This window comes from Staurois parvus, unplaced genomic scaffold (assembly GCF_062004578.1).
Source record: "Staurois parvus isolate SC_StPar_1 unplaced genomic scaffold, SC_StPar_1.0 ptg000096l, whole genome shotgun sequence".
NCBI classification, from domain to species: domain Eukaryota; kingdom Metazoa; phylum Chordata; class Amphibia; order Anura; family Ranidae; genus Staurois; species Staurois parvus.
Genome location: NW_028317892.1, coordinates 5,559,855 through 5,585,796, shown reverse-complemented (window position 1 = coordinate 5,585,796; position 25,942 = coordinate 5,559,855). Strand labels below are relative to the sequence as shown.

At 41.7% G+C, this 25,942-nt stretch overlaps 2 protein-coding genes across 3 annotated transcripts in view; one reads left to right on the top strand and one right to left on the bottom strand.

The window, feature by feature from the left end:
- The window catches only part of LOC149467970 (uncharacterized), a 37,066-nt gene extending 17,772 nt beyond the window's left edge, over window positions 1-19,294 (top strand). Inside the window, exons 2-4 of the mRNA XM_089670864.1 lie at window positions 8,493-8,664; window positions 12,863-13,038; window positions 18,190-19,294. Of these exons, the coding sequence (XP_089526990.1) occupies window positions 8,493-8,664; window positions 12,863-13,038; window positions 18,190-18,381 (540 nt within the window). The 3' untranslated portion in view covers window positions 18,382-19,294. The remainder of the gene's footprint in view (window positions 1-8,492; window positions 8,665-12,862; window positions 13,039-18,189) is intronic.
- A 2,048-nt stretch (window positions 19,295-21,342) lies between these two features.
- Window positions 21,343-25,942, bottom strand: part of HOPX (HOP homeobox) — a 51,578-nt gene continuing 46,978 nt past the window's right edge. For both annotated transcript variants that reach the window (XM_089670866.1, XM_089670865.1), the window contains exon 3: window positions 21,343-21,818. In XM_089670866.1, the coding sequence (XP_089526992.1) occupies window positions 21,741-21,818 (78 nt within the window). In that variant the 3' untranslated portion in view covers window positions 21,343-21,740. The remainder of the gene's footprint in view (window positions 21,819-25,942) is intronic.

The following is a 25,942-nucleotide window of genomic DNA, read 5'->3' as shown; positions in this document are numbered from 1 at the left end:
GCAAGCTGCTTGCTATGGGGGTATACCTGTCGACTTGTTCCCAAGCCAGGCTGTATGTTTCCATAGACACACACAGCATGGCTAAGCCCCATGCCCCTCCCTGCTCCCAGGATTTGATTGACAGCAGCAGCAGACCGTGACTCCCGCTGCTCCCCTCTCTGTCCTGTGAGCAGAGGAACACAGGCCAGCACTACTGCAGACGGGCACAGCACTGGATCAAGAGTGCTCAAGTAAGTATATAGGGAAGGGAGGGGTGATACAAATTCTGGGACATTTTTTACCTTAATGCAGGGAAGTATTAAAGTGTTACTAAACCCACAACAGTAAAATCGGTCAGTATATGCAGTAAAACATGCTTGTTATACTCACTGTGGAACCTAAGTGGTTAATCCTCTGCATTGTGTAAAAATGCTGTTTAATCCTAACTTCTCTGATCCTCCACTTCTTCCAGTGTCCCCCTCTTATCTCCTGATAAGACATACACTATATTGCCAAATATATTGGGACACCCCTCCAAATCATTGGATTCAGGTGCTCCAATCACCTCCATGGCCACGGTGTATAACGTCAAGTACCTAGGCATGCAGACTGCTTCTACAAACATTTGTGAAAGAATGGGTCGCTCTCAGGAGCTCAGTGAGTTCAAGCGTGGTACCGTGATAGGTTGTCACTTGTGCAATAAGTCATCCATGAAATTTCCTTGCTACTAAATATTCCACGGTCAACTGTTAGTGGTATTATAACAAAGTGGAAGCAACTGGGAACAACAGCAACTCAGCTACGAAGTGGTAGGCCATGTAAAATGACAGAGCAGGGTCAGACCATGCTGAAGTGCACAGTGCACAGAAATCGCCAACTGTCTGCAGAATCAATAGCTAAAGACCTCCAAACTTCATGTGGTCTTCAGATTAGCACAACAATGCGTAGAGAGCTTCATAAAATGGACTTTCATGGCCGAGCAGCTGCATCCAAGCCTTACATCACCAAGTGCAATGCAGAGCGTTGAATGCAGTGGTGTAAAGCACGCTGCCACTGGACTCTGGAGCAGTGGAGGCGTGTTCTCTGGTGTGCTGAATCATGCTTCTCTGTCAGGCAATCTGATGGACGTGTCTGGGTTTGGCGGTTGCCAGGATAACAGTACTTGCCGGACTGCATTGTGCCAAATGTAAAGTTTGGTGGAGGGGGGATTATGGTGTGGGGTTGTTTTTTCAGGGGTTGGGCTTGGCCCCTTAGTTCTAGTGAAGGAAACTCTTAAGGCGTCAAGCATACCAAGATACTTTGGACAATTTCCTGCTTTTCCCCAACTTTGTGGGAACAGTTTGGAGATGGCCCCTTCCTGTTCCAACATGACTGAGCACCAGTGCACAAAACAAGGTCCATAAAGACATGGATGAGCGAATTTGGGGTGGAGGAACTTGACTGGCCTGCACAGAGTCCTGACCTCAAACCAATAGAACACCTTTATGATGAATTAGAGTGGAGACTGTGAGCCAGGCCTTCTCATCCAACATCAGTGCCTGACCTCACAAATGCTCTTCTGGAAGAATGGTCAAACATTCCCATAGACACACTCCTAAACCTTGTGGACAGCCTTCCCAGATGAGTTGAAGCTGTTATAGCTGCAAAGGGTGGGCCAACTAAATATTGAACCCTATAGACTTAGTCTGGGATGTGATTAAAGTTCATGTGCTTGTACAGGAAGGCATCCTGATACTTTTGGCAATATAGTGAGACACTTGCACATGCTCAGTTTGGTGTGTATTGCTAGAGAGGTTGTTTTGTTTTTGTTTTTTTCTTTGGGAGAGTGCATGTGATTAGCACAGGGCCAATCCGCACTATCCAGACAGATCAGGGGTTCTGCACCCTCCTAGAGCAAAATGAAAATGCCTCCTACAAGCTTTAACCAGGGCTCTGGTTAACACTGATAGAAGTCACAAGACTGCTATATACTGCTAAGAAAAGGTATTTAGCAGTTTGTATTTACTAAAATAATTGCACTTCCATGTTGTGTGTACTGTGGGAGAGCAGATATTGTTAATGCAGGGTCCTGGGTTTAGTAACACTTTAAGGTAAAAAATGTCTTGACTTTAGAACCACTTTAAAGCAGACCTGAAAGAGGCAGCTGGCTCACAGTGACTGAATAGGAACAAGATTGTAGTGTGTTACCTGGGCTATGACACCTTAGCAACAGATCACGGCAGGACCATGATGGATCCATTGCGCAGGTGATTATGTGAATTGAGAACAGTGCTGCACAGCAGGTAAGAGGGGGTTAAAAATTAAAAAAAAAAAATACAGGGGCAGTCACCTTGTTTTCCAAGTAGCCCCAACATTTCTAGTGCACTGTGTTAACTTACAAAACCAAGCAATGTCACTGTACCGTTTTATGGAAATAAAAACCCACTAACACGGTGACCCAGTTGCAGTTCACGTTTTGTTTATCTCTTCTGCTGACCTGTGACGCTCAGTCTACATCAAGGTACGTAAAGGTGTACAGCTTTTAGGTTAAAGCTGGATTAGTGTTAACTGCATTAGTAAAATCTTATTAATGGCGGCTTCAATTAAATACATCATCACAATTGTTTTCCTACTTGAGCTCTGTTACTGCCATTAGTATTTGCCACAATGAGTCCTAGTGTCTGGTCATGATCGTGGGGTGCAAGAAGCCATGGAGAAAATAATCAAGAAGGTAATCCTTCTACTGCTTCATACAGCTACTTTTCTTATACCGTGTTTCCCCGAAAATAAGGCCATGTCTTATATTTTTTTTGGCTTAAAAAACACACTAGGTCTTATTTTCGGGGTAGGTCTTATTTTTTTTAATGTACAGGCGTGGACAGGGGGTGCAGAGGTGAGCTGCAGGCAGTTGTGGTGAGGGTTACTATAGAGAGGGTCGGCTGATGCCAGATAACAGTTGTGAGCTGTAGTCAGGTGTTGCAGAGGTGATTTGACAGGTGAGTTTCAGACAGGGTGCAGAGATGAGCCACAGACAGGGTTCAGGGGTGAGTTGCAGACAGGGGATGCAGAAGTGAGCTTCGGGTCCTATCTTCCCACACAGTGCACCAAGCGCACTCACTCACCACTCTGCCTCTTCCCCACTAGCCAGTGATCACCCCTGGGGCATTGGCTTCCATGCATTAGGCTGCAGGGTGAGATGCCCCGCCGTAAATACACTGATACTGTTCCTTCCCTGTCCCACAGTGAGTACAGAGGTAGGGGGTTCTGTGGGAGCAGATAGTGCTGTTACAAGAGGGATTGTCACTTGGAAACACAAAAGCCACGCTTCTGTGCTTATAGGAGACAGTAGATATTGGTGTATACAGGGCCAGTGCCAGAGGTGGTGGAACAGCTGATCACAACTAGATCTTATTTTCAGGGTACGTCTTATACTTCAGCAATTCCCAAAAATAGTACTAGGTCTTATTTTTGGGGTAGGTCTTATTTTTGGGGAAACAAGGTAGAAAATTCTCTTCATTTTTTGGTTTCACAGCATTTGTTTTATACTTTTGTTTTGTCTACGCTATGTATACATATGAAATATATATTTTTTAAATAGTTTTACATTAAACATCTGAGAAATTATAATACTATTACTGAATCTTGTTGATATATTAACATTGCCCAAGTCGGCAATATGGATCAAATTCTTCTATTTTATAGTATGCAGAAGATTTTCCTAAATATACAGTCAGGTCCATAAATATTGGGACATCGACACAATTCTAACATTTTTGGCTCTATACACCACCACAGTGGATTTGAAATGAAACAAACAAGATGTCCTTTAACTGCAGACTGTCAGCTTTAATTTGAGGGTATTTAATCCAAATCAGGTGAACGGTGTAGGAATTACAACAGTTTGCATATGTGCCTCCCACTTGTTAAGGGACCAAAAGTAATGGGACAATTGGCTTCTCAGCTGTTCCATGGCCTGGTGTGTGTTATTCCCTCATTATCTCAATTACAATGAGCAGATAAAAGGTACAGAGTTCATTTCAAGTGGTCTATTTGCATTTGGAATCTGTTGCTGTCAACTCTCAAGATGAGATCCAAAGAGCTGTCACTATCAGTGAAGCAAGCCATCATTAGGCTGAAAAAACAAAACCAACCCATCAGTGAGATAGCAAAAATATTAGGCGTGGCCAAAACAACTGTTTGGAACATTCTTCAAAAGAAGGAACGCACCGGTGAGCTCAGCAACACCAAAAGACCCAGAAGACCACGGAAAACAACTGTGGTGAATGACCGAAGAATTCTTTCCCTGGTGAAGAAAACACCCTTCACAACAGTTGGCCAGATCAAGAACACTCTCCAGGAGGTAGGTGTATGTGTGTCAAAGTCAACAATCAAGAGAAGACTTCACCAGAGTGAATACAGAGGGTTCACCACAAGATGTAAACCATTGGTGAACCTCAAAAACAGGAAAGCCAGATTAGAGTTTGCCAAACAATATCTAAAAAAGCCTTTACAGTTCTGGAACAACATCCTATGGACAGATGAGACCGAGATCAACTTGTACCAGAGTGATGGGAAGAGAAGAGTATGGAGAAGGAAAGGAACTGCTCATGATCCTAAGCATACCACCTCATCAGTGAAGCATGGTGGTGGTGGTGTCATGGCGTGGGCATGTATGGCTGCCAATGGAACTGGTTCTCTTGTATTTATTGATGATGTGACTGCTGACAAAAGCAGCAGGATGAATTCTGAAGTGTTTCGGGCAATATTATTTTCTCATATTCAGCCAAATGCTTCAGAACTCATTGGACGCCGCTTCACAGTGCAGATGGACAATGACCCAAAGCAGACTGCAAAAGCAACCAAAGAGTTTTTTAAGGGAAATAAGTGGAATGTTATGCAATGGCCAAGTCAATCACCTGACATGAATCCAACTGAGCATGCATTTCACTTGCTGAAGACAAAACTGAAGGGAAAATGCCCCAAGAACAAGCAGGAACTGAAGACAGTTGCAGTAAAGGCCTGGCAGAGCATCACCAGGGATGAAACCCAGCGTCTGGTGATGTCTATGCGTTCCACACTTCAGGCTGTTATTGACTGCAAAGGATTTGCAACCAAGTATTAAAAAGTGAAAGTTTGATTTCTGATTATTATTCTGTCCCATTACTTTTGGTCCCTTAACAAGTGGGAGGCACATATGCAAACTGTTGTAATTCCTACACTGTTCATCTGATTTGGATGTAAATACCCTCAAATTAAAGCTGACAGTCTGCAGCACATCTTGTTAATTTCATTGCAAATCCATTGTGGTGGTGTATAGAGCTAAAAATGTTAGAATTGTGTCGATGTCCCAATATTTATGGACCTGACTGTATATCACTGATGTACATGAAGTGAAATAAGGAAAGGTTTTTGTGGGACATGCATAGCTCTTGTTATATTGGTTAGGGCTCCTGATATAGGGCTGTTGTTTTTTTTCAGAGCAGTTAGAAAGTAGACACTATTTGGTTAAAACCTGGCTGTATTAAAGTGCATCTAAAAACTGTAATATATTGCAGCTTACCAGTTCTTAGATGTGGTGACTGCATTAGTTTTCTTCAGGTTTTTCCCCTTTTCATTTTTGGACCAGGTCATTTTGCAAATAACACACTTCTACACGTCTGTTGTGGCAGCCATGGTTGGTACAGTTACTGAACATCAAACCATCATCTCCAATAGATGGGGGGTTAATGGGATTAGTAGTCCACACAAAAAAGATAACATTCTATTCTGCTTTATTGTAAGCTCACAGGAAGTGGCATAGACGATACACTTCTGTCAGGATCAACAGTTGATTTCTGTATTTGCTGATTCAGTGCTGAATATAGGAATAAAGTAAACGGCTGCTGAAGTTATGCTTCCAGTGATTAGGGCTGAATAGTAGTGGCAGCAATCACAGATTTCTGCTGCGGCTTTTAGCACTGGTGCTGATGCGGCCCCGTTCACTATAATAACAGGTCCCTTGCAGCCACAGCTATTCACTGCTCTCTGCACAGCCAGCGGTCACTTGAGGTGATCACTGCTGGATACACTTTGGGGTTTATTTACTAAAGCTGGAGAGTCCAAAATCAGACTCCCTTCTGCATAGAAACCAATCAGCTTCTAACCTCAGCTTGTTCAATGAAGCTTTGGCAATGAAACCTGGAAGCTGATTGGTTTCTATGCAGAAGGGAGTCTGATTTTGCACTCTCCAGCTTTAGTAAATAAACCCCTGTGTGTCCAGCAGCAATAACTGCAGGTAATCGCTGCCTGTGCAGAGGGCCACGAATAGCTGCAGCCACCAGCAACCTCTCATTGTAGTGACCGGGTGCGGTAGCCACACCCAGCACTGAGAGCCGCAGCAGGAACTGCTCACCGTTGTGAATGTAGCCCAAGTCATCTCTGTTTCCATAGCCTTCTGATTGTACAATGAAACAAAAACATATTTCTTGGTCTTAGCTGGTTTGTGAGTCAAAAACTGTACTGGGGTTCTGTGCCAAAATCTGATAGGCCTTGTGTACAAAGGTGTCAAAGAGGGAATATGACCCTCCTTCCTGTAGCACACCAAGCACTTCCTAATGGCAACTGTAGAAAAATTTCTTCCTGTCTCTGTAAATGCTTTGACCTGGCTTCTCTGAAGTACCTTCAAGTAAGTTCTTGATAAAGGACAATGGTTCCTGCATTGCTTAACTAGTTGCCGACCGCAGATAGCCGAATGATGGCTTCACTGCGGCTGGCCAGTTCTGGGTGGACGTCATATGACGTCCCCCCAGAACGCGCTCTCCTGCGCGCCCCAGGGGGCGCGCACCCGGCGATCTCCTACGGGCACAGCTGATCACGTGATGTGGTAAAAGGCCGATCCCAGCGGCCTTTTACCACGTGATCAGCGGTGTCCAATGACACGCTGATCACAGGGAAATGCAAGTGCCGGTTCTCGGCTGCACTTTCCTCACGCTGTCAGATCGTCACAGCGGGGATCGGCACCGATCATCAGGACACTGATGATCAGTGCCCTGATGATCGGTGCCCAGCAGTGCCACCCGCAAGTTCCGCCCACCTGTGCCCAGCAGTGCGCCCACTAGCTCCGCCCACCTGTGCCCAGCAGATCACCCACCTGTGCCCAGCAGTGCACCCACCTGTGCCACTCTGCAGTGTCACACACCTGTGCCCAGAAGTGCCACCTACCTGTGCCCAGAAGTGCCACCCACCTGTGCCCACCAGTGCCACCCACCTGTGCCCCCCACCAGTGCAGCCCAGCAGTGCTGCCAGTCAGTGCCCAGGGGTTGTGCCAGTCAGTGCCCAGCAGTGATGCCAGTCAGTGCCGTCTATCAGTACCCATCATCAGTGTCACCTATCAGTGCTGCATATTAGTGCCACCTATCCGTGACACCTCATTAGTGCTGTCTATCAGTGCCGCCTATCCGTGCCACCTCATTAGTACTGCCTATCAGTGCCCTTTAGTGCTGCCTATCAGTGCCCATCAGTGCCGCCTATCAGTGCCCATCAGTGCTGCCTCATAAACGCACATCAGTGAAGGAGAAAAAATACCTGTTTGAAAAATTTTATAATAGAAACAAAGAAATTTTTTTTTTTTTTCAAATTTTTTGCACTTTTTTTATTTATAGCGCAAAAAGTAAAGCGCCCAGTGGCAATTAAATACCACCAAAAGAAAGCTCTATTTGTGAGAAAAAAATGATCAAAATTTCATATGGGTACAATGTTGCATGACCGCGGAATTGTCAATCAAAATGCGGCAGCGCTGAAAGCTGAAAATTGGCCTGGTAAGGAAGGGGGTATAAGTGCCTGGTAGGCAAGTGGTTAACTAGAAGTGCAGAGGTGATTGAATTGTAACCGTTTGACTGCCAAGGACATAGACTACATTTCCTGACAAAGGGTTAAAACAAACTATTGCAACTATGAGCTTGTTTTAAAAGTTAAGCAGTCATGTTTCCTCTTAAGTAGAAATGTTTTTGTGGCTATGAAGCCACTTGATCAGTTCTACATTGTGTGAAAGCATGACCCCCCACATCCAGTCTTGGAGCTTACCTAACTAATCTCTGAGCCTGGGATTGCTGAAATTCAAGGGGGAAAGTAGTGGGGGATTGGTGAAATGGAAATAGTGGTCCGGCTGCTAAAGTCTTAGTGTCCCTGTCACTATGATAAAAAAAACAATCACAATGTAACAGAACAGCACTTTACAGCAGGCAGTAATTCATATAATTCTTTGGAGAGCTATAGGGGCCACGGGTATCCAAAACTTCACACTGATGCCTGTAGCGCCTAGCAAAAATAAAAGTTACTGTAGCCCAAAAAAGTTGCTCTGGTTTTATTTTATTTATCATAGAGATAAGGTCACTTTTTTAAAATCTTAATTTTAACAGCTTTTTCTTTCAGTAAGTAATCACTGATCAATGGTCCCCAGTATGAAATATAGACTTTGCCAAATATAGTTGCAGTAGTAAGTTAAAAAAAAATAACAGTAACACTTCCTTTTTTTTCCCCTTCTTAATCCTTAATAGGTGAAAGCTTCATTGCGAAAACAAGTTGTGGTACTAGGACTTGATGGATCTGGAAAAACAAGTGTCCTCAATTCCATAGCAGCTAATAAAGGAAAATTTGTCACAACACCTACGGCAGGTGTTAATGCATTATGTGTCCACAATGGAACCTCTAAAATGGAATTTTTGGAAAGTAAGTTGTTTTGTTTTTTTATTTGTGCGCTATCATAAAAGCAATTATTCATATTAATTTTTCTTACCATTAAAATACACTGTCACTGCTCCTATGAAGATAAACATTACAAGTTGATATACCCATATAAACATGTTAACCTGCATGCATTTCCCCATACTTTGCCCCATTGAGCTGAAAACAGACCTTTCTCATGGTAAGCTTTCAGGAGATCTACTGCCTTCTTCTAATCAAGCAGAACTCTTAAAGCAGAAATAAAATTTGCAAATACTCACCTCCCCTTGCTAACATTGTCTTCTCAGCTACTCCTGGGTGCTGGATCTTTGGGTGTTTGATTGCATGGCAGTTGATGATGTAGCTCCTGCACTGGCGCATGGGAGTTTGTTCCTTCCGCCACCAAGGTGTGCCAAGAATGTACACTGCACATGAGCAGCTCTATGTGCATTCTAAAGAACATTGTAAACAGACATATACATTTCTTTAATTGCAAAATATACCTAGCATGTCATTTTGTGCAATAAAGAGCCTGCTTGCTCAGTGTTTTATTAGACACTTTAGTTTCACTTTAACCACTTCCAGTCCAGGCACTTTCACCCCCTTCCTGTCCTGGCCAATTTTCAGCTTTCAGCGCTATCACACTTTGAATGACAATTGCGCAGTCATGCAACACTGTACCCATATGAATTTTTTAGCATTTTTTTGAGACAGATAAAGCTTTATTTTGGTGGTATTTATTCACCACTGGGATTTTTATTTTTTTGCTATGTAAATGAAAATGGCCAAAAATTTAGAAAAAAAGTGTTTTTCTTATAAAATTTTGCAAATAAATAATATTTCATCATAAATCTTGGCCAAAATTTATTCCGTTTTATCTTTTTAGTAAATAAAAATAAAAAATATTATAAGTCATACACCCTTAATATCACCCTTCCTTGTGACCTAGTCTCATTTTGCCAGTCACAGTTCCCGTTTCGATGGGAAAGTGAGACCCTCACTTATCTGGGAATACAGCTCACGCGTAACCTTTCTGACCTTTATGCCAAAAACTTTATTCCAGCCCTTAGATCCATTCAGGAAGATCTAACTAAGTGCAACCGCCCATGCTTTTTGGGAGGGCTGCTATGCTAAAAATGAACTTTTTCCCCCGCCTCCTCTATCTATTCCAAACCTTACCTATCCAATTGCCACCCACCTTCTTCGCTTTGTGTAGAAGAATGTGTTCACTCTTCCTTTGGAACCACAAGCCCCCGCGCATATCTTTCTCCCAACTGGTACTCCCCAAATCCAAAGGAGGGCTCCCAGACCTACGACAATATCACTGGGCTTGTCATCTTTCCAGAATCATTGATTGGAATATTCAACCAACAAAGCTTGGGTGCAACTAGAATACTCCTTCTCCTCTTCTCCCATAGCATCGATCCCGTGGCTCTTGACAAAACACAATCCTCATACATCCACTAATTGGACCTACCCTGAGAATCTTCTGCTTGGCCTGCAAGTCGGCCTCCATTCTTAGACACACCTAACCCACTAACCTCCCTCCGCTTATACCCAGACTTTCCTCTGGGCATGCACAAGGCCTTTCTGTCCGAACATTGGCCACATAGTCAGGTGAGAGCGGAAAACTTTTTTTCACAAAGGCCAACTGAAATCCTGCTCTTCTTTGGCTAGCACCATGAGGGACTATGCCTTCCCCTTTTGGGCTTACTTTCAAATTAGGCATTTTCTTCTATCCCCTGCACTCTCACCCCCTTTGAATTAATTTGTTCTAAGGCTGAACCCCAGAGGCACCTAATCTCATTAACATACCTCCTTCTAGTTGGCGACAGGAATCCTAACTCACTCCCCGCTTGCTAAGCTTGGAGGAGAGACTTGGATATAGATTTTTCTTCCTCGGATTGTGACCAAATTTTTACATACTCCCACAAATGTTCGCTGAATGTATCAACACAAGAAAACGGATATAAACTGGCTTCCCGCTGGTATATTACCCCTTCTAGAATTCATCGTTTTAACCCTTCTCGGCCCACCAACTGTTGGAGATGTGGAGCACCTGACAGGTCCCTTCTCCATATTTGGTGGTCCTGCCCTATTGTCCTGCCCTTCTGGCAGGAGGTACACCGTGTAACCTCGTCAGTCTCCACTTTATCTCTTGATTTCTCCCTGGCCCAATTTCTCCTCCACCATACCCCGCTCCCCAAACGTCTATATTTCAAATCACTAGCAATGCATATGCTTAATGCGGCTAGACTCTCTCTACCTGTTTTATGGGGATCTACCCACCCCCCTTCAATACGAGATTGGCTCACATGTTTAGGAAGAATCAGGGAGATGGAGGAGCTGATTGCTTCCTCCAAAGATAACCCAACTAAAGTTTCCCATACCTGGTCTTGCTGGACTCACTTCCGAACAACCTCCGAATACCATTCCCTCATGGGTCTTTTTACTTGACTTCGAGCCTAACCTGTATTTACATTTTGTTTCTTCATTACATTGACCCCTCAACCTTTTCTAGGCTGTCGATAGTAACTTTTTTTCCTAACCCCTACACTGGTCGGAGCGAGACACCTCCCTTTTCCTGGCACCCGATTGTCTGACTCATGCTTATACACCCTTCGGGGCTCAGTACATCAGCCCTGTCCTTGGAGTTTCCACACATGTAATATGCCCATCCACACCGCGCCGCCCCCCCCCCCCCTTTTTTTTTTTTTTTTCTCTTCTTTCTCCTTTTTTCTCCTTCTTTCTCCTTCTTCTTCTCCCTTCCTCCCCTTCCCTCTCTCTGGCTCTCCATCCCCCAACCTTCCTTACCCCCCCTAACTCCTTCCTCATCATCCCCTATACCTCACATTTCCTCCTATCTATTTTCCTTGTCTTACTTTTCTTTTCTCACATACGCACTCATTCCCCTGCCCATAGGCGACCTAATCCCATACCCATACTACACCTGTACATGCGCCTCTTCCAATTCACGAAGACATCTCCCCACACATTGGTAACCTCTAAGAGTTACCTCTGTTCTACCTATTGGATAGTACCGAGCTCCGTATACCTTTGCACCCTCTTTCCTTTACAAGATGTCCAGAACCTCTACTCATATCCTCTGCCCCCCCATCCTGCTATTCTATGACGAAAGACATATGGGGGTGCAAACTAATGACCCTGCCAGTCTTGTGGAATTCTTACGCCTTGTTATGGTTAGTGTGTGCCTTTATTCTTGCTGTGAACAGATGTTCTTTTTCTTAGTCGAACTTTATTAACAATATGTGCGACATGGGATCATTTTCTCAGTCTGTTTACCTTAGTATTTCTTATTGTTTGACATCTGTCATTTGTTTTCTATTGCATTTTTCATTGGCACATTGTATCTCCTTGCACAATTTGTATGCTCTGTGTTTTCTTAATAAACTTTGTGGGGGAAAAAAATACCCCAAATTAGTTTATAACCAAAAATTTTAATTTTTAATTTTTTTACAATTTTATTTTATTTTTTTTTACATACTGTCAACCTAGCAGTACAGTCTCACCATGGTGACACTGTACTACTTGTGGGGGGTGATGATTTGTTTTGTTTTTTACACTGATTGCTTTTACAGCCTTTATGGGTGTAAAAGCAATCATTTCTCCTCTCTGGCTGCATTCTTGCAGCCATTGAGAACTACTGTGTGAGCTGTGATTTGGTCACAGCTTGTCACATGGTACAAGGCTGTTGTGAATGGCCTTGTACCATGTAACCTCTGTGATCATTCACAGATTTCACACGTAGTAAGCAATGATGTCTTACTTGCTTACTACTCTGCATGTGATCACTGATTGGCCAATCAGCGATCACATGATCGGGACCTCGCACAGAGGTCCCGTACAACGATCGGTGTTCCACTGTGTCCGGAGGACACAGCGGGCACCGGACTGCGGTGCTGCCACCGTCCAGCCATTTCTATACAACAGCCGGACGGGAGGTGGTTAAGGATTGTATCAGTACAGTTGATTACTGTATCCTGTTCAGTACTCCACTGTGTTATAGAATGCCAGGACCAGAACACTATGGAGAATTTATATCATAGATCACCCATTTTTTTAGTATGAGTAATATTAACTATTTTAGCAAGTTTTATTCATATTAACTACATCCTTCCTAGGTAATGAGGTTCAGAAAACTGTAGTTCACTTTCACTGAGTAATGTTGCTATTTCACCAACAGTTGGCGGAAGTGAACATCTACGTCCCTACTGGAAAATGTACCTCTCTAGAGCATTTGCTGTCATTTTTGTTGTGGATTCTGCAGATCATGGTCGCCTTCCACTTGCTAAAAGACACCTGCATCAGCTGATTCAACAAGATGCATTAATTCCATTAATAGTTCTTGCTAATAAACAGGTATGGTGAAGTTGTTTTCTTCAAATTTTTTCTTTATTTGCAGTAAATCATAGCTAGATCAACAAAGCATTAGCTCGATCTTCATAACATAGTTGTAACCTAAAGCTTGAGATTATTTACCATTAGTTTTGTTCTGATTTTAAGATATTAAATTCTGTTTTGGATGCATCAAACCCCAGACCCTTGTTTATTAATATGCTTTTATTTCTGTGGTATTTAGACAAGCTGACACTGCTTAACCTTCTTAGTATATAAAGCACAGTAGAGATGCAAAAATTTTAAACACCCTTTTAACTTAAAATGTTTATGTTAAAGTGGACGAAACCTATTGATTTAACAGTTTCAAAAGCAAGTTACATTCCTGTCATGCTGGGAGTGCTAAATGTCAGATTTGCTTGTGCTCTCAATCAGACTATAAAACCACCAAATGACTGGAGTCATAACTGATCATATATGCAGCACCAGGTCAGTTGCAGATCAAACAAAGGCTGAGATGGCCGCTTCCTTGGCTGGAACAATAAGGAGGGGTTAGTTCCACTTTAAGGAAAAATAATAATGCTCTTTTGGTCTCCATGTTCTTATTCACCTATGTTTAGAATTAGCTGAAGTCACTTTCTTTGTTCACACTAGAACCAGCTCACGGGAGAGTACACTGCCAGTATGGTGGTGCAGAGAGAGTGGGTTTTGGAGAACCCTAAACCAAATGAGTATGCTTTCTCAAACTTTTTACCATGGAGGAAACCCTGAAATAATTTTCAAATCTTAGGGAACCTTTTAAATATAGATTATACCCAAGAGCATGGAGTGCTGGATAGATTGCTTGTTTAATGCTGAATTCCAGGTATGCTTTTTTCTTCATAGTTACATTTGGTGCAGCTTTGACCAATGTAAGTATACATATTCCACACCCAGCCAGTTCCTGTGGAAGCTGCGAATGGCTGTAGTAGCCACCACTTGCTTCCTTCCAGATCCCATGTTTAGCAGTTGCCTGCTGCATAGTACCCCTAAGGAGTTGCCCATTTGGCATGGGCACCATCTAGAGAATGCCATGTGTCGTTCTAGATGAATAAAAGGCATTCTCTGATTGGACAAGGTGGTGATTGTGCTGTCATTGCCCAGCCTCTCCACCTCGTCCAATCAGAGAATAGTCCATTCAGAAAGTAGCTGCTTCTCCTCTTCCACCTGGATTGACCATATATGAAATATACAACACATGAATCCCAGTGCAAGGACAGTGAGGGTATGGTAAATGGTGGCAGGGTCGAGGTGAATCAGGTGCTTGAGTGTGCTGGCCAAATGTAGACTAATCCAATAACACATAAGATGCTCATCTGCGTCCCTGAGCCATGAATACACTGTTGTGAGGATGAGATCATGACCAAATGTCCAATATCATAAATAAGTCCAAATAGACACTTTATTTAGTCAAAGCAAACTGAATGAAAGTCCATAGTTAGTTAATAAGATGAAAACTCCACACTAGTGACAGTATAAATTAGTGCTTACTGTGGTTTACACGGTGTGCAGTAGGCGAGCAGCATCTCTAACCACGGTGGGACTGTGAATGGAGAGCACTCCTGTGTGTAACCTGACAAGCGGGTATAACAATCATGAGCAGGGATGGATATGGCTGCAAACAAGCCAACAGAGACACTAGAGCTTCATGGTCAGTCCAGAAGTGTGTCATCAATAGACCCGGAACTGTGTTACAAATGGACTGGTTGTCTGTATTGGTTTCTCCTGTCCTCAAGTGGAATTCTCTAGCAGCAGGACTGTTGGGAATATGTTGAACATTGGTCACACAGGCCTAGTGCCTTGGTTCAATTGTTGTGTGTTTTGTTCAGATATGGAATATTCATACTTATACTGTATTTGTCAGAGCTTGACCTATGTAACTATGTTAAAAAGAAAAAAAAACACCTGGAATTCAAATTTAGAGTTAGAGTTCATGTCTGAATGTAAGCAGACTGTTGATTCACAATGAGTAGCAGCTGAAGTGATTAAATGGATGCCTTTAGGCAGCACAGTGTCTACATGGTTAGAAGCACTAGAATCATTATTATATTGTTACAGGTACTTATATAGTGCCATAAATTTATGCAGCAACATCACATATATATTGTAAGGGGCATACAATCTAAGGTCCCTAACTTACATTCATACATACACATACTAGGGCCAATTTAGACAGGATCCAATTAACCTACCAGCATGTCTTTGGAATGTGGGAGGAAACCATAGTACCCGGTGGAAAACCCGCACAGGGAGAAAATGAAAACTCCAGGTAGGTGGTGCCGTGGTTGGGATTCGAACGAACTATCCTAGTACTGCCAGGCGAAAGTGCTAACCATTTTAGCCATTGTGCTGCCCCTATGTTGGTTCAAATTTCAACCATGCCTGCATGTTCTCCCTGTGCCTATGTGGGTTTCCTCTGGGTACTCCAGCTTCCTCCCACACTCCAAAGACATGGTGATAGGGTAATTGGCTCTAGTATGTGTATGTATGAATGTGAGTTAGGGACTGTAAGCTCCTTCAGGACAAGGACTGGTGTGAATGTACTAAGTGTGTGTGTGTGTACTGCTGCATAAATTGATGGTGCTATATAAGTACCTGTAATAAGTAATTTAAAATGCAAAAGTGGTGTACCATGATGGAGAATATATAACTAGATGCTACCCGAACTTTTTTTTTTTCTTTCTTCTTTTTGAAGGGGATGGGAGTGGTTGTAAAACAAAACAAAAAAACAATTAATCAGGATACTAATTTAGGTAAAAGTATCTTTTCAAATCTTCTTATGCGACCAATTAATTTGTTTTCCTTCTCTTGCTGTGAAAGAATGGCTTAGTTGTAGACTCATATATGACACTCTTAGGATTTATGGGCCCAATTCCCAATTGCAAAGTGTTAAAAGTGTTAATAGCACTCCACTACATTACAAACTTCCACTATACAGGCATAGGGCAGGTACTTGTAATAAGGGAAACTTGCTATTCCTAATGTTTCCACCAGAAAATATGTTTTCCAAATGATGATTAAATTTTAATTTATTATTGGGTTTATTGTATTTCATTTCTTACAACCCATAGTCTTTCAAACCCATTTTTACTAATCAATACAATATTCGTATATACTAGGGTTTCCCAAAGTGGTCAATATTGACCCCCAGGAGACAATGGTATTATCCAAAGGGTGAATAAAATGTCTTGGGTTTAAAAAGAGCTCAGTAGACACCTAAGGGTAAATAGAAGGTCAGTAAAAGATGGAAAAGTTGTTTGGGATCAATTCATCTTTTGAAGTCTCTGTAGAGCTCCCAGCCAGTGTCTAGTCCTGAATGTCAGGTGGCTGGCAACCAGACAGTGTTACAGATAGCCACCAGCCAGAGGCCTTGCGTTGTCTCTGTTAGCTTTGTGACAGAGGGTACTGGCCTTCTTTGAGTTGTGGTTGCTACCTTCCTCCCTTCCTTTTCTGGAAAAGATTTGTTTGTGTTCACGTCCCCAAACTAGTGTACTCCCGGGTTACTGCACATTTACTAAGAATTCAGCATTGTTCATTGTATGGGGTTATTTGAAGTAGAATTAACTTTATTTCCTGTAATAAATACATTAAAGCATGTGCCATAAACTGTGCATGTAGTATCCAGCATTTTACATATTTTTGGAAAAGTAGAGAAGGGATAGAACCTCTGTCAAGATTTTATTGTTGTCTGTATCCCTATTGGAGTGATTCTCTTTACTTCCTGTTCAGTTATCAGAATGAAAAATGTATTGTAAATTGTATGGTGACCCTTAAACCATTTAACATATTACCAATCAATCCAAGATTAAAAAAAGGGTTGTAATATTTAAACAACATACACTATATTGCCAAAAGTATTGGGACGCCTGCCTCTACACGCACATTAATTTTAATGACATCGCAGTCTTAGTCTGTAGGGTTCAATATTGAGTTGACCCACCCTTTGCAACTATAACAGCTTCAACTCTTCTGGGAAGGCTGTTCACAAGGTTTAGGCGTGTGTCTATGGGAATGTTTGACCATTCTTCCAGAAGCTCATTTGTGAGGTCAGGCACAGAAGTCGGTCAAGAAGGCCTGGCTCGCAGTCTACATTATAATTCATCCCAAAGGTGTTCTATTGGGTTGAGGTCAGGACTCTGTGCAGGCCAGTCAAGTTCCTTCACCCCAAACTCGTGTAGTCATGTTGGAACAGGAAAGGGCCATCCTCAAACTGTTCCCACAAAGTTGGGAGCATGAAATTGTCCAAAATGTCTTGGTTCCCTTCACTGGAACGAAGGGGCCAAGCCCAGCCCTTGAAAAACAACCCCACACCATAGTCCCCCCTCCACCAAACTTTACACTTAGCACAATGCAGTCAGACAAGTACCGTTTTTCCTGGCAACCACCAAACCCAGACACGTCCATTGGATTACCAGACAGAAAAACATGATTGGTCACTCCAGAGAACACATCTACACTGCTCTAAAGTCCAGTGGCGGCGTTCTTTACATTACTGCATCTGATGCTTTGCATTGTACTTGGTGATGGAAGGCTTGAATGCAGCTGCTCGGCCATGGAAACTCATTCCATGAATCTCTCTACACACTGTTGTGCTAATCTGAAGGTCACACCAAGTTTGGAGGTCTTTAACTATTGACTCTGCAGAGAGTTGGCGACTTCTGTGCACTGTGCGGTTCAGCATGCGCTGACCCTGCCCTGCTATTTTACATGGTGTATTACTTCGTGGCTGAGTTGCTGTTGTTCCCAGTTGCTTCCACTTTGTTATAATACCACTAATAGTTGACCGTGGAATATTTAGTAGCAAGGAAATTTCACAGATGGACTTATTGCACAGGTGACAACCTATTACGGGATGACACTTGAATTTACTGAGCTCCTGAGAGCGATCCATTCTTTTACAAATGTTTGTAGAAGCGGTCTGCATGCCTAGGTGCTTGAATTTTATACAACTGTGGCCATGGAGGTGATTGGACCACCTGAATCCAATGATTTGAAGGGGTGTCCCAATACTTTTGGCAATATAGTGTATTATGTACAGCAAAGACGTTTTTGTTGCCGTGCCCCCTTCCCAATCCTGTAATTTTGTTTGTTGGTGTCAATCGGAATTAATAATCTATTCTTTCATTTTTGTTATAGGACCTAAAACATGCATACCACATCACTGAAATTCACGAGGCTCTTGGGTTGTCTGAGATCTGTGAAAACAGGAAGCTCTTTTTAATTGGGACTTATGCGACAAAAGATGAGTCTGAGGTTTCTTCAGGGATTCTAGATGCTAAGGAGTTTCTTGCACAGCTTCTTTCTGAAAGTTCTGCTAAAAGATCATAATTGCACTTGTTACAAGCACATGCCAAAGTAATGCAGAGTACATGCTGCAGTAATGCAGAGTACTTTGTGATTTTACTGTGTTCTAGAAATAGTTCTTACATTATACTTTACATACTGTCTTAGTAATATATATTTTAAAGGTCACATTTATTACGTTTGCAACTTGCCCTTTAGAAAGTTGTGATCATTGGCTACACAATGAATATTTAATTATTTTTTTTTAATTCTTTTAAGCCAAGGAATTAAAATACAATATTTGCCGGAACTGAGCTATGATGTTCAGGATTTATTTATTGGCATCTGTCAAGGAGAAGGTCAACATAACTGTAGCATAATACATATTATTTGATATGCTTGGCCTTTTTTGTATCAAATAGATCTTAAAAGGATACAGTGAATTTTTGTTTTTGTTTTTTTTTCTAAGGCCCCATTCACACTAGTGAGTCTGCCATCTCACTGCAATGCATGACAATGGAAATCATGTTCTACTCTATGGTGCCCATTCACTTCATTGCAACGTGGTGCAGTGCAATTTTTGTACAGGTGTAGTTTCTTATCTTGCTACAGCAAAGTGCACTTTTTGGGTGCGTTTTTGACAGGCTTTTGTGTTTAATAACCAGTCTCCTCCTACAAAACAAAATGAATCATGAAAACACATCAAAAACATGTAACATAAACATACTGAAAAACGCATTATTATACAGCAGCACTAGTGTGAACCTAGGCTATTGATTACAGAAAAGGGGAAGTATCTGATGGACTGGTTTGAATACTACTGACGTTCGAACACTTTTGATATGTTTGGTTTACTGTATTCCTCTTCACTTCATACATATTTTTCTATTGAAACTGATTAAAAAATATATATTGTCCAATTTTAAATGTGCTGAATAAATAGAAAATGGTTTGTGAATTCCAGAGTTCTGTTGGTTTGTTAAACGTCTGCAACATTTTTTGTAAATGGTTCCTGCCTACGCTGTCTGCGTTCAGGCTCAAGCACCCACACGGCTGTCAAATTGGGAGCAGGGTTGTGTCTGTGCAGCCACTGCGTCCCAAGTAAAATGAATGGGACTGCCTGCACAGGGACACACACAACAACTGTGCATCCCTGTGTGGATAAACACAGCCCTTGCACGGGCATATGATGCAGTATGCCCATGTGAATAAGGCTTCGAAGTGACTGTTTTGCAGCATATAAAGAATTAAAAGGAGCTTCATGTAAAAAAGGGATTGCCTACCTGCCAAGTGTTTTGGCGATTTGTATCTTCACTCTCTTGAAGAGCTACTGGGACCAAAACACTTCAAGTGTGTCAGATACTTGGTCCCCTGCTGTTCTTTGTGGGTCCACTGGCCTGCTGCTATGTCTTTACTGTGTCTTGTAGGCATTGAAATCATTGTTGTTTGGCTAAAGTTAAAGTGGAACTACACTGTATCTGAGCACCACAAACCTAAAGCACTATTTAATTCATTTTTAATCTTCAAAGCAAACTCTCCCCTCCACCCATGTCTTCATGCTTTATTTTGATGGGAAATCACATACCCGCTAGCATTTCTGGTCCTGGCCATCTTGAGTAAGCGCAGATGCTTCATGTAGCATTTACTTCCTGGAATCTATCTGCCCTTAGCTCAGGCATGCATTCAGGAGGCTCTTCTTAGCTGAAAAACCCCTCCTGTAGACTCCTGGGATGTATGAGCTCATTTGCATAGGCATAGAAACCAGGAAGTAACTGAAGAAAAGTAAAAAAAAAAAAAAAAAATTAAAACAAGTAAATATGATGTACTTTCCTATCTATTTAATAATGTTAGCAGCATAAGGACTCAAAATAGTCAATGCTGATTGAAACTGTGAAGTTCCACTTTAAGTACAAATGTCCTTATTTCCAAAAATTATTCATACATGTGCGCTATTGTTTGGAACAAGCAGTTCACATTTGTTGTGGTCATATACAGTTCTCTATGCACACTGCAAATCCCATAGTCCATCTCAGGAGGAACCAAGAGAGGGTGGCTATGTTCCTACTTACAGTGAGACCATGGAGAACAAGTTCAGCTGCCCTCTAACAGAATGTCGGATCACAAAAAAGGGATTGGGCTGAGATTTAGTGGGTTGTTTACTAAAACCGGAGAGTGCAAAATCTGGTGCAGCTCTGCATAGAAACCAACCAGCTTCCAGGTTTTTTTGTTTTTTTTGTTTTTTTCCATCAAAGCTTAATTGACCAAGCTGAAGTTAGAAGTTGATTGGCTATCATGCACAGCTGCACTAGATTTTGCGTTCAGTTTTAGTAAATCTCCCCTTTAGCCTGGGTTCACACATATGCGGTGCAGTATATCGCATATCATTCGGACAGGAACCGCACCGCATTCCTGTACAAATCACATGAGATTTGTGTGCGGTGTGATTGAAGCCATACATTTTATATGGCCCTATTTGTACTGCACCTGCACCAAAAACATGCAGGACCCTTTTTTGGTCCGCACTAGAATTGGATCGCATAGGTAGTCACACCTATGCGATCCGATTCTGCACATCGCACCGTGTTTTGCAGACCACTTTCGGGGTGTTGTTAACATACACACCCGCAGCGGTTTGCATGTACAGGGTGCAATTCTGATGCGGTGTGGAATTCGCACAGAAAATGCCTGCGAATTCCGCACCACATCAGTGTGAACCCAGGCTGAGTGTAATTTCAAGACTTCTGACTTTTCCTTATATGGATACTTGTGGGTTAATTTAACCAGGTAACGTATTTTCAGATGGAGGTAGGTGATGGCAGCCCTGCATTTATCTTATGACAAATCTTAATCACGATTAAAATCTTCCATCATCCAGGGTTATGGATTCTGATACTCACATGGTTCCAGAGGTCACTTCACCTGTCCTAGTTGCTTCAGCTTAATCTTTCTATGTATGAACCTCCTCCTATGAAGATGTAATACCACAAGAAATACATTTCTACAAAGTCTTTGTTATTGTTTTTTATTAAATATTTCCATGCAAAATAAATGCAATTATTTTTACATATATTTGTGTAAATAATATTTAGCCGTTCTATGTTGCTTTTATTTCTGCTTTACATGTACATACTGTATATGTTTAGGATCTGAATAGATCTATTTCCAGTTTAGATTACATTACTGGTTAAATATAGATTTAGTTATATAAATATGTTTTTCAAATAAAACATCATATTCAAGAGTGGACATTTCAAATATATTACATTTGTATATACAACATAGATAAGTCTAATGCACAAACCGTACGTATATTATTATATTTTTCTCTCAAATGATTTTGAACTCTGTAGAAAAAAATAATTGAGATAAACATGATGTATAAAATGTTCATTCACAGTTCCTCCTTAGTCCATGACTGAGCCACATTCTGATGGTAAACCCTCCGATCTTTTCCATTTAGCTAATCGATTTTTGAACCATTTCTAGAGGGGGGAAAAAAAGCAGAATTACTTATTGCAATTTGAATTCTCTGTTAACACCCCCAGTTAATTAATTGCTGTGTGTATAATCCTAGCCAAGTACTTTAGCATATCCACTAAACAGCAGTCCTCTCTTGCTGTCGCAATAGATATTCCCTGCACATCTCATGCCTATGGGTAATGAGTCAGTCTGTAATATATAATTCAGTGTTTATTACACTTGTCTATCTAGAAAACGCATCCATTGCCTGCACCAATAAAATCTGCATTCTTAGCATAAAAAGCCTTTGAGTAAATAAAATTACAGAAAAAAAGTTGGATGGATAGACTTTGTAATTAATTTAAGTCCACATTTTCCACATTTGGTAATCAACATGTCCCATTCCATTATTTTCTTGTTACAATAGCAACCACAGCACCCACAATGTAGTATATGTTGTGTATTGCAGGGCCCTCTGATAAGTCATGTTTAATTATTCTGTGCCGAAGGATTCTTTCACACGAGCAGACCAATCGGGCCTGCCTGTCCATTTTTCAGGCAGACCCCATTGGATGTTACATTGTTCTCTAGGGGGAGGTGAATGTAAATGGTCATGTCTGTTTACACCCACCTGCATCCGATCTGGTCCACCAAAATCAGACCATCTGTCTAGCGGGTCGGATGACAGATGTAAACTGACAGGCGGTCTGTTTACATCCGTCTGACATATAGAGAACAGCAGGCTGTGTCCGCTCTGTACAAGCACAGAGGACACAGGCCTGTCATTCGCCTGCTCAGCGGGGGTCAGTGGACAGATCCCCCACTGAGCAGGCAGATCCACCTAACTGAGCCACCCCATGTGAAAGGGGCCTTAAGGTGTACTGCCACCATATTCAAAATGAACTGGCTGTCTTAAAGCAGTATATCTTAAAGCAGCACAGTGCTTTACATTGATAAAATGCACAGTGATTGGGTGCTAACAGAAACCTGTGCAGAGGGAAATTGAGATGCTGCCACTTCTGACCTATTTAGAAAATGCTGGTTGCCTGGCAGCTGTACTGATCCTCTGACTTTAGTACTTTTTGAGTCACTGACCTGGAACTTGCAAACCATGGCTGACTACTATCCCATCTTTAACTACAGTATTTTGATTAAAGGTATTTCATTCCTTAGATCAGATATGCCCTTGAAAATCTCTCAAAACTCATGGTTTTTGCAGAATGAAATTATTCAATCCTACAAAAGTCTTCTGGAAGCAATGCTCATTAAGACGGTTGTACTAACTATTAAAAGGGTGACCGCACAAAGAACCAAGTGGACCACTGAGTCTGCTTAATTTTTTTTTTTATTAGCTTATATTTTTATTGTTGTCCCTACCATGTTTAAATCCATCTTCTGTTGACTGATTTATTGCCATTGTTTGAAGTTTATTCCAAGCATCAACTACTCTTTCAGTAAAATAATACTTTCAAAGATTAGTTAGTTTTTAAAGGATAAGTTCACCTTTTAGAAAAAAAATAATAAATGCACATATTTTTTCAGGTAAAAAAATGTGCATTTATTATTTTTGTCTACAGGAGCCTGTAAAGCATTGGACCAGCGATCAGCAGATCACTGGTGCCATGCAGATCTGTCAGATCAGGAAGAATTAATAAACTACCACGGCACTGCAGTTCATTGAGGATTACCAGCTGACAGCCGCTAAGGCATTCACAGATGACTCTGTAACGCACTTGGCACTGCCATGCAGTGTACTCTGTAACGCACTGGACACCAAAATGCACTGTACTCTGATACACTGGACACTGCAATGCACTGTACATGGTGCCTGGTGTGCTCTCCTTCTCTCCTATTGCTCCTCTGCAGCAGGTGAAATCCGGGGCTTCCAAGTTGCTGCTCGCTGGGTCCTCGCGGCTGAGGACCCAGCGAGCAGCCTAGCTATTTGCCAGCCGGTGACGGTTTTTTTTTTTGGCTGGCCCGGCAAGCTGGATTAATGTCTTGGGCAGGCCATAGTTTGAGGACCCCTGGGTTATGTCTCCGTGTTGCTGACTTCAAATCGAAAATATTGCCCTCCTGAATGTTATTCGTCCCCTTCATGTATTTAAAGGTTTCAATCATGTCTCCCCTTTCTCTGTTTTCTCTAAGACTACATAGTAAGTTCCTGATGTCTCTCCTGATATGTTTTATCCCTCAGTCATCAATTTTGTTGCCTGCCTCTGGACTTGTTCTTATCAATATCTTTTTTGTAACTGATATCTCCAGAACTGGACACAGTATTCTAAATGAAGTCTTACTAAAGATCTATATAGGAAAAGAGTAGTGGTGCGCTGAAATGAAAAGTCTGGTACCGAAACTGAAAATTGAGGATGCACTTGGCTGGAAATCGAAACCAAAATGGACAGTTTTTAAAAATGTATATATTTTTCAAAGGCAATTGTTTTGGAAAAAAATACACTTTAATGAATAATTATATATAAATATGAAAGATGATGTTATGCCGAGTAAATAGATACATGTAATGCTTTAAAATTGCGAACGCTAGTGGAATGGCGCCAAACTACAGTGCTTAAAAATCTTCATGGGTGATGCTTTAAAAATTTCTACAGGTTACCAGTTTAAAGTTACAAAGAAGGTCTAGTACTAGAAACACTGCTCTCACTCTGACGTTTGCAGTAATACCTCACATGTGTGGTTTGAACACTGTTTACATATGTGGGCGTGACCTATGTACAGTTGTGTTCAAAATAATAGCAGTCAGACATCACTAACCTGATCAATCACTGTTTTTGGTAGGAATGATATTTCTACATGGCAAATAATTTAATAGCGTGTAGTAGAGTAATAGAAATCCAACAGACCCAACAGTCATGACATGCATGCTGCTGATTCTGTGTCATTGAATCACTAATTGAAAGGGGCATGTTCAAAATAATAGCAGTGTGGAGTTCTATTAGTGAGGTCATTCATTCTTTGAAAAACAAGTGGCAACTATTGCCCTTATTTAAGGAAGGGATGCAGCAAATGGTGTACATGCTGGTTACAGAGCATTTCTCTCTGAAATTCTGAGGAAAATGGGTCGTTCCAGGCATTGTTCAGAAGAACAGCGTACCTTGATTAAAAAGTTGATTGGAGAGGGAAAAACATATAAAGAAGTGCAGAAAATGATAGGCTGCTCAGCTAAAATGATCGCAAATGCTTTAAAATGGCAACCAAAACCTGAAAGACATGGAAGAAAGTGAAAAACTACCATTCGAATGGATAGAAGAATAGCCAAAATGGCAAGGACTCAGCCAACAATCAGCTCCAGGAAGATCAAAGAAGGTCTAAAGTTACCTGTGAGTACTGTTACAATTAGAAGGCGCCTATGTGAAGCCAAGCTATCTGCAAGAAGCCCCCGCAAAGTCCCACTGTTGGAAAAAAAGACGTGCTGAAGAGGTTACAATTTGCCAAAGAGCGCATTGACTGGCCTAAAGAGAAATGGCGCAACATTTTGTGGAGTGATGAAAGTAAGATTGTTCTTTTTGGGTCTAGTGGCCGGAGACAGTTTGTCAGACAACCCCCAAACACTGAATTCAAGCCACAGTACACTGTGAAGACAGTGAAGCATGGTTGCGCAAGCATCATGATATGGGGATGTTTCTCATACTACGGTGTTGGGCCTATTTATCGCATACCAGGGATCATGGATCAGTTTGAATACATCAGAATACTTGAAGAGGTCATGCTGCCTCATGCTGAAGAGGAAATGTCCTTGAAATGGGTGTTCCAACAAGACAATGACCCCAAACACACCAGTAAACATGTAACATCTTGATTCCAGACCAACAAGATTGACGTTATGGAGTGGCCAGCCCAATGCCCGGATCTTAATCCAATAGAAAACTTGTGAGGTGACATCAAAAATGCAGTTTCTGAGGCAAAACCAAGAAATAGAGAAGAACTGTGGAATGTAGTCCAATCATCCTGGGCTGGAATACCTGTTCACAGGTGCCAGAAGTTGGTTGACTCCATGCAACACAGATGTACAGCAGTTCTCAGAAACAGTGCTTATACAACTAAATATTAATTGATTCAAAGGAAAGCAAAATGTTCACACATTTTTCAGTTTATATAGTGAATGTTTGAGTTTGTAAAGAAGAATACAAAC